The following is a 14,151-nucleotide window of genomic DNA, read 5'->3' as shown; positions in this document are numbered from 1 at the left end:
CTTTTTTGCATAGAGTTGGTTTCTACTACTGGCAACCAAAAACCCTGACTAAATGGTAGTAGACCTTAACTTCACTAAGAATGAAGCAGATATACCAAAACAAAAAAGTTTTAAAAATAGAGACGTAAAAGGTAGGCTCACAGTTCTCTCATTTCCCAAACCTGGGAGAGTATGAGGTGTGCTGGAGAAGGGAAGCTTCCTCCTCATTCTTCTGTGTAGGTAGTGGGAATGGGGAGGTGATAGAGAATGCTTCCCTTGCCATCACTTAGAAAAAAGAAATGCCTGGGGACCCCTGGGTGGCTCAGCAGTAAAACACCTGCCTTTGGCCCAGGGCATGATCCTGGAGTCCCCAGATCGAGTCCCACATCAGGCTCTCTGCATGGAGCCTGGATCGAGTCCCACATCGGGCTCCCTGCTTCTCTCTCTGCCTGTGTCTCTGCCTCTCTCTGTGTGTGTCTCTCATGAATAAATAAGTAGAATCTAGAAAGAAAAGAAAAGAAAAAAGAAAGGCCTGAAAATAACAAAGAAAAGTGTGAAATGGAATAGACAAATAGATCAATGAAACATGATAATCTATAATTAAGTCATTATATTTGCATATTTTAGGTATGGTAAAAGGATTATTTCGATTCATCAGTTACTAATGGTATTTATACACCTGACCATCAATCTGAAAGAAAGTTAAATTGGACTTCCCTCTTATATACTCATTCAGGAGTAAATTCCAGATGCATTAAAGATTTACCAGTAAAAATATTAAAGACGTAGCAATCTTTTGAGGAAATCTAGGAAATTACATTAACAATCTATGGAAGAGAGAAATAATCTTTATAAAAAATGAAATCCTACAAGCTGAAAAAAAAAAACAAATTTAGCTGTATTAAAGTGAACATTTTTAGTGTAATAAAGATTTCTTTAATAGAGTCAGTAGGCAACAACAACCAAAACAGATTTGGGAAAAATATTTGTAGTGTACAGAACAGCCTGAGGATTTCTCTTATTATTCAAAGAGTTCATACAAAGAACAGGCAAATAACAGAAAAAAATTGGCAGAGGATATGAAGAGGAAATTCAAAGAAGACAATTCACATGGCTAACTAAAAATACACTTAAGCTCTCCAGTAATCAGGGAAATACAAATTAACAGTGAAATGAATTTCTGTCCATCAGACTTCTGGGGGTTTTACTTGAGGGGATTTCTATAAGATATTGAATGAGAAAAGCAGGTACAGAAAAGGGTGTATATTATGACTTTAATTGTTATAACACAAAAAAATTATGTTTAAAAGCCTTTGGACCAGTGTGTATATACTTTGTACATTTATGTGTGTACATGTGTATATAGGTGTGTGTGATTTTATAAACATGGAGAAAAATATTTGAAGATATACATTAGTAAATTCACATAGGTTACCTGGGTAAAGAGGTAAAGGGAGCCAAGCAACAAGGAAAATTTTTAAAAGACCATATAAATAGAATAACTCGTTCTTTAAGGATTTGCTTCAAAACATAATCCTATAACTAATATGCTGCGATACTCTAGTAAGTGTAACATAATTAGACTATCTAGGCTCTGTCTCAGCCCCACAGCTCATTAGCCATATGGCCTTAATCAAATGCTTAACCTCTTTGGGTCTGTTCTTTAAAATGGAAGTAATGAAACCTCCTTTACAAAACTTTTGTGCAGATCAAATGAGAAAATACACGTGAAAGTAACCAGAATAGTGTTTGTTCTATAATAGATGTAAATCAGTAAATCTCCTATTTTCCTTCTTCCCTTTAAAAATATTTAACTTTCACAATGTAATTATTTACTCTTAGACTCTGTGTAGCAATCCAAGAAGCCACTCAATTAAGAACACAAAAAACACATTTGGAAAAACAGACCAGAGAATTACAAGCAAAGTGCAATGAATTAGAAAATGAAAAATACGAAGCTATTGTAAGAGCCAGAAATAGCATGCAGCTCTTAGAAGAAGCTAACCTTCAAAAAAATCAGGTAAGAAAACTAGTAATATGTTTATAAATAATGTAATACTGAACATTCCCTGAGATGACCTAATAATAGGAGAGTCAGTAGTTATAAAATGAACACACAACAATGATACTGCTATGCTCTCTATTAATAAACATGCTATATTCTTCATGGTAAGACTTTAATCATAAAACATGATAAAATAGGGGCACTTGGCTGGCTCAGTTGGAAGACCATGCAACTCTTGATCTCTGGGTCATGAGTTTAAGCCCCACGTTGGGTATAGAGATTAATTTAAAAAAATAAAACTTAAAAAAATACAATAAAATGTCAACCCTCCCCCAAAGCTTTCATATCAGATTTTATGTCTCCAATCCTTATGTAAACAATTTTCATCCTCTATAATCTCATACTTTAAAAAATCTGCTATAGCACTTTGCTGCAGTATACCCTATATTTTATTCAGTTGAACCAGATTAATCTTACTCATCTTTATTTCCCCTTCATCACCTACATAATTACTCTAATAGAGCAGAAGCTTAATTGACAGGAATTAAATTTAGCTGTAAAGATTTATTAACTGGAACCTTCTTGTCACTTTTTTTTAACCCTTTAATAATTGTGATTTCTATCACATTTTAGTTTTTTCTTTTATCACTTCCCTATAAATGGTATGTATATAGTCCACAGAAGTCACCAGGTGGATAGATTTGTTGTTAATGTTGTTGCCTCCTTTTTGTAGAGATATTAAATCATTACTTCATTTAACCAATATTTATTGAATACCTAACATGCATAATTACTGAGAAACATGAAGAGTACAAAGGAAATACTTTGTTTCCTTTTTTATATAATAGCGGGGTTTTCCAAGAGGGCTATTAAAAATGAAACAAACTATATAAGTCACATATTAAGAAGCTAATAAAAAATAATATTCCAAATCTTAAACTGTAAGAATACAAAGGTGCTTATCATGCCTTTCCGCTAATAATTCCATCTGCGATTTGAATACTGTCTCAAAATGGTTGAAAGGCACAGCATAAACATAACATCCTTGGGAATTGCTCTAAATTCTAAGTTAGCTAGAACAGTTCAGAGCAGGACAAAATTGTTTATCTTTCCCCTCTGGAGCCTAGTCATATAAGCATTTGTTAACATTAGGTTACTAAATATGAACATTTTGTGTAAAGCACAATGGACAGAGAAGTAGCAATACTCATTGTCTATCCCTTAAATCTTCTCACTCAGGTCAGAAGTCAACAAACCCTTAACAAGGCTGTTTATGGCTACAGTGTTAAGCTCCCTCCTGACCCATTGTTTAATTGTTAAAGGAGTCCCACCTTCAGTTGCTTATTCCAAAAAGTCAAGGATTCTCTCTACAGATTATACAGACATGAAACACAGCCTATTACAGTTCTTTTATGATGCTTCCCTATTTCCTCATTGTCCCATTCTCCCCCACAATGTTGTTACATCAAAACAGCTTGTTACTGCATATTTACAATAGCTGGGATATGGAAATAGCCCAGTGCCCATCCATGTATGAATGGATAAAAGTATGATGTATTTATACAGTGGAACATTACTCAGTTGTAAAAAGAATGACATCTTGCCATTTGCAACAACATGAATGGACCTAGAGTGTATAATACTAAGTGAAATAAGTCAGAGAAAGACAAATACCATATGATTTCACTCATGTGGAATTTAAAAAACAAAACAAATGAACCAAAAAAAAGAAACAGACTCTTAAATATGGAGAACAAACTGGTGGTTGAGGGAGGGCAGTTGGATGGGGAGATAGGTGAAATAAGTGAAGGCAATTAAGAGTGCACTTATAATGAGCTCCGAGTAGTGTATAGAACTGTTGAATCAAGGGCACCTAGCTTGCTCATTTAGTGGAGCATGCAACTCTTGATCTTAGGGTCATGAGTTGAAGCCCCATGTTGGGCATAGAGCCTACTTAAAAAAATAATAATTACAGAAAAACCTGTTGAATCATTATATTATACATCTGAAGCTAATATAACAACCTATTGTTAATTCTACTTGAATAAAAAAAAACAGCTGTTACTTCTCACTAGCTTACCTATTTAAGCAGGAGGAAATTTGTTAGGCAATTTTAAAAAAAAACTAGATGGGGATGTGTATGGTATCTTTGGAAGGTAGTGGGATAAGAACATGGAGCCACTTATCATATGATGATTAAAAAAAAAAGAGAAATTCATTCAGCCTTAAAATTGGAGCAGTTCCAGGCTCAGAAAGATATTTGGTCTAGAGATGTAAATTTGAGAGTTGTCAGCCTATAAATAATATTTAAAACCATGAGAATGGATAAACCATCAAGGGACAGATGGAAATAAAGCTCTAAGGACTTAAGTATTGGGTAGAACAATTTTTTTTAATTCAGTTTTTATTCTAATTCCAGTATAGTTAACATACAGTATTATATTCGTTTCAGGTGTGCAATATAGTGATTCAGCAATTCTATACATCACCAGTGCCATCACATCAAGTGCACTTCTTAAACCCCATCACCTGTTTCACCCATCCCCCACCCACCCACCTCCCCTCTGATGGGTAATGCAGGTTTTTTTTAATTTTTTTAATTTTAATTTTAATTTTTTTTTTAGATTTTATTTATTTATTCATGAGAGGCACAGAGAGAGAGAGAGAGGCAGAGACACAGGCAGAGGGAGAAGCAGGCTCCATGCAAGGAGCCCAATGTGGGACTCGATCCTGAGACTGCAGGATCATGCCTTGAGCCGAAGGCAGACACTCAACCACTGAGCCACCCAGGCGTCCCTGCAGGGTTTTTTTTTTAAGATTTTATTTATTTATTTGAGATAGACACAGAGAGAACAGAAGGAGGGGAAGAGGAGAGGAGGAGAGGAAGAGTGAGAAGCAGACTCCCCACTGAGCAGGGAGCTTGATATGGTTCTTAATCCCAGGACCTCGGGTTGGTGACCTGAACTAAAGGTAGACACTTAACCAACTGAGCCACCCAGGTGCCCCAGGTAGTACAATTTTTAAAGAGGTTCAGGAGAAGAGGAAGAAACAGTGTAGACTAAAAAAGAAATGATCAGGGAGTTAGGAGGAAAGCTAATATAATACTGTGGTATGCTAAAAGCCAAATAAGGAATGTAAAACAAAGAGAGTAATCTGTTATCTCAAGTGCAGCTGACAGATTAAATAAGATATTCAAAATTGACTCATGGATTATCAGTGGAGACTATGGATGACCTCTTTTTTTATCAGGTGAAAGCCTGATTGGAGTTGGTGTAAGAGAAAGTATTGGCGAGGAGCAGGCACAGACTTTAGAGGAGTTTTGCTCCAGAGGGAAGCAGAGAAATGGGGTGTCACTGACAACAGAACTAGGATTATTGAGAGTATTTTTTAGTTGGGAGATGAAAATGATTGGATAAATAGAAACATTGAGGAGTTAGGTGACAAGGGATGTTAATTTGAATAATATTTAATAATTGAAAGAAAGGGAATTCCAAGAGATTTTTCCCAAGACTTTATTACCTGGGCTTGATGGCTTATTTTGTATAAGGAGAAAAGGAAAATTGCAAAATAACTCTTAAGATTTCTAGTTGCACAGGTTAGAAGAGTGATGGCCTTGGCCGAAATAAATACCAGAGGAAACTAATAAATTTTTAGGACGAGATTAGGTGAAAAGATTAGGGAAAATAACTTAGGCAAGATTCCAGGTGGAGATGTCCCAGAAGTTTAGAATAAGATGTTTGCTTTCAACAAAGCAATTAGTGGATATGTTTTAAATCATTTATTATCTTTATTAATAATTATGTGATTTATAATAACATCAAATGATTATTTTTCTGAAGGCTCTCCTTCAGGAGAAGCAAAAAGAAGAAGATCTAGAGAAAATGAAAGAAACTGTCTCTCGGCTTGTGCAAGATGCTGCTATGAGAACCAGGAAGGAAGTAAGGAGTCTTTAAACTTTAAGATTATTTAAAATTCAAAAGTTTACAGAATTTCATAACCTAAGACTAAATGCTACCTAAGTTTTTGCCTAATGGACCTAGCTAATTAACCATCAGCTAGTTGAACCAATTGTGCTAAATTTCAAGTACAAATCATCTTAGGATAGTAGCCCTACCATTTGAGTAGAGTAGGGTTAAGGTAGGGATAGAGCAAGTTGGGGAGGTGGAGAGGGGTTTAGGCTAGAAATATAATGAAGATTAACACACCTGAAGTATAAAACTAAAAAGAAGCCTCAAAATAAACCTAGAATATGCAGGAAGTAAGAGAAGAAAACCTACTGTTGCTTGCAGAATCTTAGAGCAGCTTAGGACTGTGGAAATCTGGTTTGACCTCTTTTTTTATCAGTAAAGGAACTTAAACCATGATATTGTTGACTCATTCAAAGTTACATACTAATTAAAGCCAGAATTTAGACCCATACCTTCTACCGCTATACTGAGTTCAGCTTTATTTTGATCATATCATACTGGAACTTACACGATTTTTAAATTTTGTTGTTATTTTCAATTCTCTTATCAAGACTAAATCTGATATTTTGGTTTTAAAGTATTGAGTTGTTTCTTGTTTTGAATTTTGAGGCTTATGCAAATTAAAACTGGGGCATGTAAGTTTACTTTCATATAAAAAGACAAAACATCTCTTTGCCTTTTTTGGTATGGAGATGAATCAATACATAAGTGGTGTGGTAAAGTTTGAAACTATAAAGTGAATTGTGAAGGGGAGAAAAGCCAAACCCATTTTAATGATTAAAAAAACTGAAAAGTAACTTGCTTTTATTAGGTTTCTACCTTTAGGAAGTAGCAGAACTAGATGTAAATACAAATCTCTTGATTTTTGAGCCTCTTCTCAATCACCTTGAGAAATTGTTTGCCATTAATTTTGTATTTATAACCCATAAAAAAGGTTATTTTGTATTTGTATTTGTAACCCATAAAAAGGCTAAATGCTATACAGTGAACACTTACTCCTTACCCAAATAACTCTTAATGTCTTGCCACACCCTTTATATACATACATGCTCTTTTGCCAAACATTTAGACATCAACTACAGGCATTATGACACTTCACTACTAAGTATTTTGGCATATTTTTCCCCAAGAAAGGATGTTTTACTACACTACCACATCATTATTACCATACCTTAAAGAAAAAAAAATCCACATCATTATTACCATACCTTAAAGAAAAAAAAATCAACATTATTTTAATCTACACTCAAATTTCCCTAAGATATCCTAGTACTTTTTGGTTTTTTAAATCCAGGATCCAATCCAAATTTATCTATCATTGCATTTAACTGGTATGTCTTTGTAGTCTCCCTCAACTTAACCCAGTCCTCTGCCTTCCTCTCTGCATAACAAAGAATCCTTTGTAGAATCCAGAGTATTCCACATCTGGATTTATGTGACCATTTCTTTTTGATTAGATTTAGGTTGTTTCTAACAGAGTGATATGTATATCTCCCAACTGATCACATCAGGAAGCTATAATATCAGATTGTGCATTAGTTGAAGCTAAGCTTGACCACATGGTTAAGGTGGTACGACCAGAACTCTTCATTTGTATACTTTATAAATAATTGGGGAAAATGCTTGAAGACCACACAGGTATACTTTCTACCAAAAATTTCATCCAGTGATCTAAGCATCCATTGATAATCTTTGCTTGAAATAAATATTATAAGGAATGATTACAAATGATTATGTTCTATCATTCTTATACATTTTTCAGCTGCCATTTTTCAATAAAGAAGAGTTTTCTCCTCATTTTTAAAAAAGATTTTATTTATTCACGAGAGATACCAGAGAGAGGCAGAGACATAGGCAAAGGGAGAAGCAGGCCCCTCCCAGGAAGCCCAATGCAGGATTCAGTCCTGGATCCCGGGATCACGCTCTGAGCTGAAGGCAGACACTCAACCACTGAGCCACCCAGACATCCCTTCCCCTCTTTTTTTAATATCACAGTGGTTTCATTGGTCTTTATTTTTTTGTTATACTACATCACCATATTTTTTTTCTTCTTATATTGTCTCTGTACCGTTTTTGCATAAATAATGTTTCTCTCTCTGCCTCAGATATGGAATCAGCCACTTTTCCAAGAGACTGGTTATAATTCTTTTTTGATATTTTTGTCAAACACATGAATTAGCAAAACTGTGGTTTTCATTTTTACTGTAAGATTTACATTAAAATGCTTTCCTATGTATTCATAAAGACTATCTCTGAAACAGTTAACATAAAGGATTGAAAACTAATAATCCTTTCCTTTAAAATGAGCTCCTAGGGAAGCCCCAGTGGTGCAGCAGTTTAGCGCCTCCTGCAGCCCAGGGTGTGATCCTGGAGACCCGGGATCGAGTCCCATGTCAGGCTCCCTGCATGGAGCCTGCTTCTCCCTCTGCCTGTGTCTCCGCCTCTCTCTCTCTCTCTCTCTCTCTCTCTCTCAGTGTGTCTCTCATGAATAAATAAAATCTTTTAAAAAATAAAATAAAATAAAATAAATAAAATAAAATAAAATGAGCTCCTAGGGGTATCCCTGGGTGGCTCAGGGGTTTAGCGCCTGCCTTTGGCCCAGGGCACAATCCTGGGGTCCTGGGATTGAGTCCCACATTGGGCTCCCAGTGTGGAGCCTGCTTGTCCCTCGGCCTGTGTCTCTGCCCCTCTCTCTCTCTCTCTCTCTCTCTCTCTCTCTCATAAATAAGTAAATAAATAAATAAATAAATAAATAATAAAATGAGCTCCTATAAGATAGTTGGATATACTGTGTATTATATCACTGGATAAAATAAAGATATTAACTCTTTTCTTACCTGTATTTTTCTGTGGGCAGTATTATTTCTCTCCTAGGTAGACGGAAGTAAATTTGTTTTTAAAAGTCTCATCACTTAAAAAAGTAAAGCTAATGTGCTTGCTTTACTCCTAAGCAACTAAGTAGTAGAGTTTTCATTCCTACAACTCCTACAAGGTAGAGAGCAGAGTGGTCATCCTGCCTACTGGTGCTGAAAGCCTTCAAAGAGCAAAATAGCACCACGCAGTAGAATCTGGAGCTGCTTACACTGAGCCCTGCCTCTGTGCATGAGCGGCACATTTGCAATAGGGCAAGTCCACCTGAGAATCAGTCAACACCTCAACATATTCTAGCAAAGCTTGGAATTTCAAAGGTAAAAAGAAAATCCTGAAAGCAGTTCAGGAGAAGAGGTTCTTAACCTACAAGGGTAGACACCGAACGCTGGCAGGATACCTGTCCACAAAGACCTGGCAGGCCAGAAAGGACTGACATATATTCAGCATGCTAAATGAGAAAAATATTGAGCCAAGAATACCTTTTCCAGCAAGGCTGTCATTCAAAACAGAGGGAGAGATAAAGAGTTTCCAGGACAAACAAAAACTAAAGGAATTTGTGAACACTAAACCAGCCCGGCAAGAAATATTAAAAGAGATCCTTTGAGTGGATAGAAAGCCCAAAAATAACAAAGACCAGAAATGAACAGAGGCAATCTACAGGAATAGCAACTTTATAAGTAGTACAGTGGCACTAAATTAATATCTTTCAATAATTGCTCTGAATATAAATGGACTAAATGCTCCAGTCAAAACATGGAGGGTATCATATTGGATTAAAAACCCCAGACCCATCAATATGCTGCTTACAAGAGATTCATATTAGACCCAGACACTTCCAGATTCAAAGTGAGGGGGTGAAGAACAGTTTTTCATACTAATGAACATCAAAAGAAAGCTGGAGTAGCCATCCTTATATCAGGCAAATTAGATTTTAAACCAAAGACTGTAATAAGAAATGAAGGACACTATATCATAATAAAACGGTCTTTCCAACCAAAAGATCTAATTATAAATATTTATGTTCCTAACTTGGAGGCAGTCAAATATATATAAACCAATTAATAACAAAATTAAAACTCATTGATAATAACACAATAGTAGTAGGGGACTTTAACACCGCACTTACTGATTGATTACTTAATGTAATCAATCAACAATGTAACAAGGAAACAAAGGCTCCGAATGACATACTGGACCAGATGGACTTAACAGATACATTCAGAGCATTTTATCCTAAAACAGCAGAATACATATTCTTCTCAATTGCATATGGAACATTCTCTGTAATAGATCACATACTGAGTCACAAATCAGATCTCAACCATTATGAAAAGACTGGGATCATACCATGTGTATTTTCAGACCACAATTCTATAAAACTTAAAGTCAATCACAAGAAAAAATTTGGAAGGACCACAAATACATGGAGGCTAAGGAACATTCTACTAAAGAATAAATTAGTCAACCAGGAAATTAAAGAACACTTATAAAATACATGGAAGCAAATGAAAATGAAAACACAGCAGTCCAAAACCTTTGGGATGCAGCAAAGGTGGTCCTAAAAGGAAAGTATATAGCAATACAAGCCAAGAAACAAGAAAAATCTCAAATATACAACCTAACCTTACACCTAAAGGAGTTGGAAAAAGTACGGCAAATAAAGCCTAAGTCCAACAGGAGAAGAGAAATAATAAAGATTAGAGCAGAAATCAATGAAATAGAAACCAGAAGAACAGTAGAACAGATCAACAAAACTAGGAGCTGGTTCTTTGAAAGAATTAATAAGATTGATAAACCCCTAGCCAGACTTTAAAAAAGAAAAGAGAAAGGACCCAAATCAGTAAAATCATGAATGAAAAAGATCACAACCAACACCAAAGAATACAAAGTATTATGAGCAATTATATGCCAACAAATTAGGCAATCTGGAAGAAATGGATGCATTTGAAATTAATAAACTACCGAAACTGAAACAGGAAGAAATAGAAAATCTGAAGAGACCCATAACCAGCAAGGAAATTGAAGCAGTAATCAAAAATCTCTCAACAACAAAAAAAAATCTCCCAACAAACAAGAGTCCAGGGCCAGATAGCTTCCCAAGATAATTCTACCAAACATTTAAAGATTAATACCTATTCTTCTGAAGCTGTTTCAAAAAACAGAAATGGAAGGAAATTTTCCAAACTCATTCTTTGAGGCCAACATTATCTTGATCCCAAAACCAGACAAAAACCCCATCAAAAGGGAGAATTATAGACCAAGATTCCTGAGATGAACATGGATGTCAAAATACTCACCAAGATACTAGCCAGTAGGATCCATCAGTACATTAAAAAGGATTATTCACCACAACCAAGTAGGATTTATTCCTGGGATTCAGGGATGGTTGAACATTTTCAAATCAATGTGATAAGACCACATTAATTAAAAGACAAGAATGATATGATCCTACAAATTGATGCAGAAAAAGCATTTGACAAAATACAACATCCTTTCTTGATAAAAAAATAAAAACTCTTTGCCAAGTAGGACTACAGAGAACATACCTCAATATCATATAAGCCATATACAAAAGACCGACAGCCAATATTGTTCTTAACAGGAAAAAAGAAAACCAAAAAAGAAGAAGGAGAAGGAAGAAGAAGAAAGAGGAGAAGGAGAAGGAAGAGAAAACCAAAACTAGAGGTGTCACAATTTCAGACTTCAAGCTGTATTACAAAACTATGATTATGAAGGCAGTATGGTAGCAACACAAAAACAGACAACATAGATCAGTGGAACAGAATGGAAAGTCCAGAAATGGACCCTCAACTCCAAGGCCAACTAATCTTTGACAAAGCAGGAAAGAATATCCAATGGAAAAAAGAGAGTCTCTTCAACAAATGGTATTGGGAAAATTGAACAGCCACATGTGGAAGAATAACACTGGACCACTTTCTTGCACCATACACAAAAGTAAGCTCAAAATGACTGAAAGACCGAAATGTGAAACAGGAATCCATTAAAATCCTAGAGGAGAACACAAGCAGCAACCTCTCTGACGTTGGCTGCAGCAACTTCTAGACACATCTCCAAAGTCAAGGGAAACAAAAGCAAAAATGAACTATTGGGACTTTATCAGGATAAAAAGTTTTTTGCACACCAAAGTAAGCAACAAAACTAAAAGGCAACCTATGGAATGGGAGAAGATATTTGCAAATGACTTATCAGATAAAGGGATAGTATCCAAAATCTATAAAGAACTTATCAAACTCAATACCCAAAATACGAATAACTTACAAATCACTTAAAATTCCACTACCCAGAGATAAGTGCTATTTTTAGCATTGTCCTTCTGAGTTTTCATTTAATTGCAAATTATTAATGATTGGTGTAACTATCTGTGAAGCAAAAAATTCTGGAGATATATATATCAGCCTTTGAACAGTGCTAAGCCTAGAAGAATAATGAGGCACTTTTCTCTTTCTGCGTATTACAGTTCTCAGTGTGTAGAATTTCAAAGAGTAAGTATTATTTTCATAAACTATATAATTGAACTATATAGTATTTTATAGAGCATATAGTATATCCTCCTTATATCCATTTATATTTTTATAATATATTTTTTAATGTTTTTGTTTGAAATTTTTCAGCTGTTTTGGTGATAATTGCCACATTTATTATAATTTGACATGTCCTCCAAATATGTGGAATTAACCTGTTAGAGTGAGGATTACTTATTTCTAATGACTTTAAGTATTTTTTTATTAACAAAGTAAATATAATGAATAAATCAGCACATACTTATGTTCTGGCCATAAAACTGAACAAAATATGGCAGTAGCTTATTTCTTTAAAATACGGAAATAGCTATTTCTCAGATCTCTATAAAACAAGTAAAACTTAATTTGTGAAAGTAATGTTATTTTCTTTTGACTTTGATTTTCTTTTTTTTTCAAATCATGGCTTAAATTTGGTGATCAAAATTATATTCATCCAGTTAGGCAGTTAGGCAATATTTGTGACATTATTGGCCTTTTCTGTTTCTATCTCTTGTTAATTTACCTTACTGTTTGATTTACAAATATCCTTACTATCCATACATTGTAAAAGAAAATGTTTACAAAAAAAACGTGAGGTTAGGATAAGAGAGGGGATTTTAGTTTCTATACAGACTTCTGGACCCCAACTACTTTAAATTGCCTCTCAAATATGTGTATTTGCTCACATAACAAGGTTTACATTGTGTTTTATCAGATACTAACCTCAAAAAATTTTCTATGATCTTTGCAGCATAAGATTTTACTGATGATATACCATCAGTCTCAGTAGTCCTACACTGTCTTTTTAAGAAATATGAACAGTTTAATTCACTGAATTTATCAGCATTATTATAAAAATATTTCAAAATATATTTACTAGTATAGTCATAAACCTTCATGCTAGCTGCATTTCTAGACACTAAAAATAACTCTTAAAACATTGTATGAGAGGCAGATGGAAAGACATGAATGCACTCATAGGGACTAAAATTGTTATATTCTGAAAACCTTCATGACTTAACTATCCCTATACCTTAATATCCCTCTTCTATATTGAGGGTGATAACTACTTAATCAGATTGTTGGTGGGATTTAATGAGATAATAACACAGCACTCTGAACAGTTCTTCACATATCAGACCTCAGTAAATGCTGTGGTTATCACTGACCCATAAAGAGGATGGATATAATTATATAATTATTCATAGGAAAGTTTGCATCAATTTAAAATCTAAAATAGAGCTCAAAGGGACTCATATATGTTTGTCCAGTCTTCAGAAACATAACTCATATTAATTAACCAAATAAAGTATGTGTCAATGTTGTAAATGTTCTGTAGAAGGCTTACCTCATATTTTAGAAATAATCTATTTTATAGGATCTTAGAAAATTTCCAAAAATCTTTAGATCATAAATGTTTACTGGTGATATAGTATCAGTATTCCTTGTGGTCTTTTTAAAAAGCATGAGTAGTTATTAGAAAAATATATTATCAACGGAGCCATCTCAATGAGATATAATTCTTCAAAATGTTCTATATATATAAATTATACTGTTTCTGAAGCAATTTAAGTGTTAATTCAAATAATTCTCCTCACAAAATAATTTACCTAATACTGTGATATATGCAACATAAAGAATATTCTTCTGTTTATAAAACAAAAGTGCCTTAAAAGTTACTAATTAATTTTTTAGTGTGTAATTTGGTTTTTCATTTGACTTGCTCTGTGGCAGGAGTTCTCAAAGTGTTCAGAGAGTCTGCAAGGTCTAACCTAACTTTCTACTTATGGTTTACTGTTTGCTTTTT

The 14,151-nt window shown here is 34.4% G+C and overlaps 1 protein-coding gene across 1 annotated transcript in view; it reads left to right on the top strand.

The window, feature by feature from the left end:
- The window catches only part of SCLT1 (sodium channel and clathrin linker 1), a 176,835-nt gene that overhangs the window by 84,615 nt on the left and 78,069 nt on the right, over positions 1-14,151 (top strand). The window contains exons 12-13 of the mRNA XM_041759726.1: positions 1,822-1,999; positions 5,824-5,922. Coding sequence (XP_041615660.1) covers positions 1,822-1,999; positions 5,824-5,922 — 277 coding nt within the window. The remainder of the gene's footprint in view (positions 1-1,821; positions 2,000-5,823; positions 5,923-14,151) is intronic.

This window comes from Vulpes lagopus, chromosome 6 (genome assembly GCF_018345385.1).
Source record: "Vulpes lagopus strain Blue_001 chromosome 6, ASM1834538v1, whole genome shotgun sequence".
Lineage (NCBI taxonomy): Eukaryota > Metazoa > Chordata > Mammalia > Carnivora > Canidae > Vulpes > Vulpes lagopus.
Note: the sequence above shows the minus strand (reverse complement) of the source record. Positions and strands in the feature narration are given on the sequence as shown.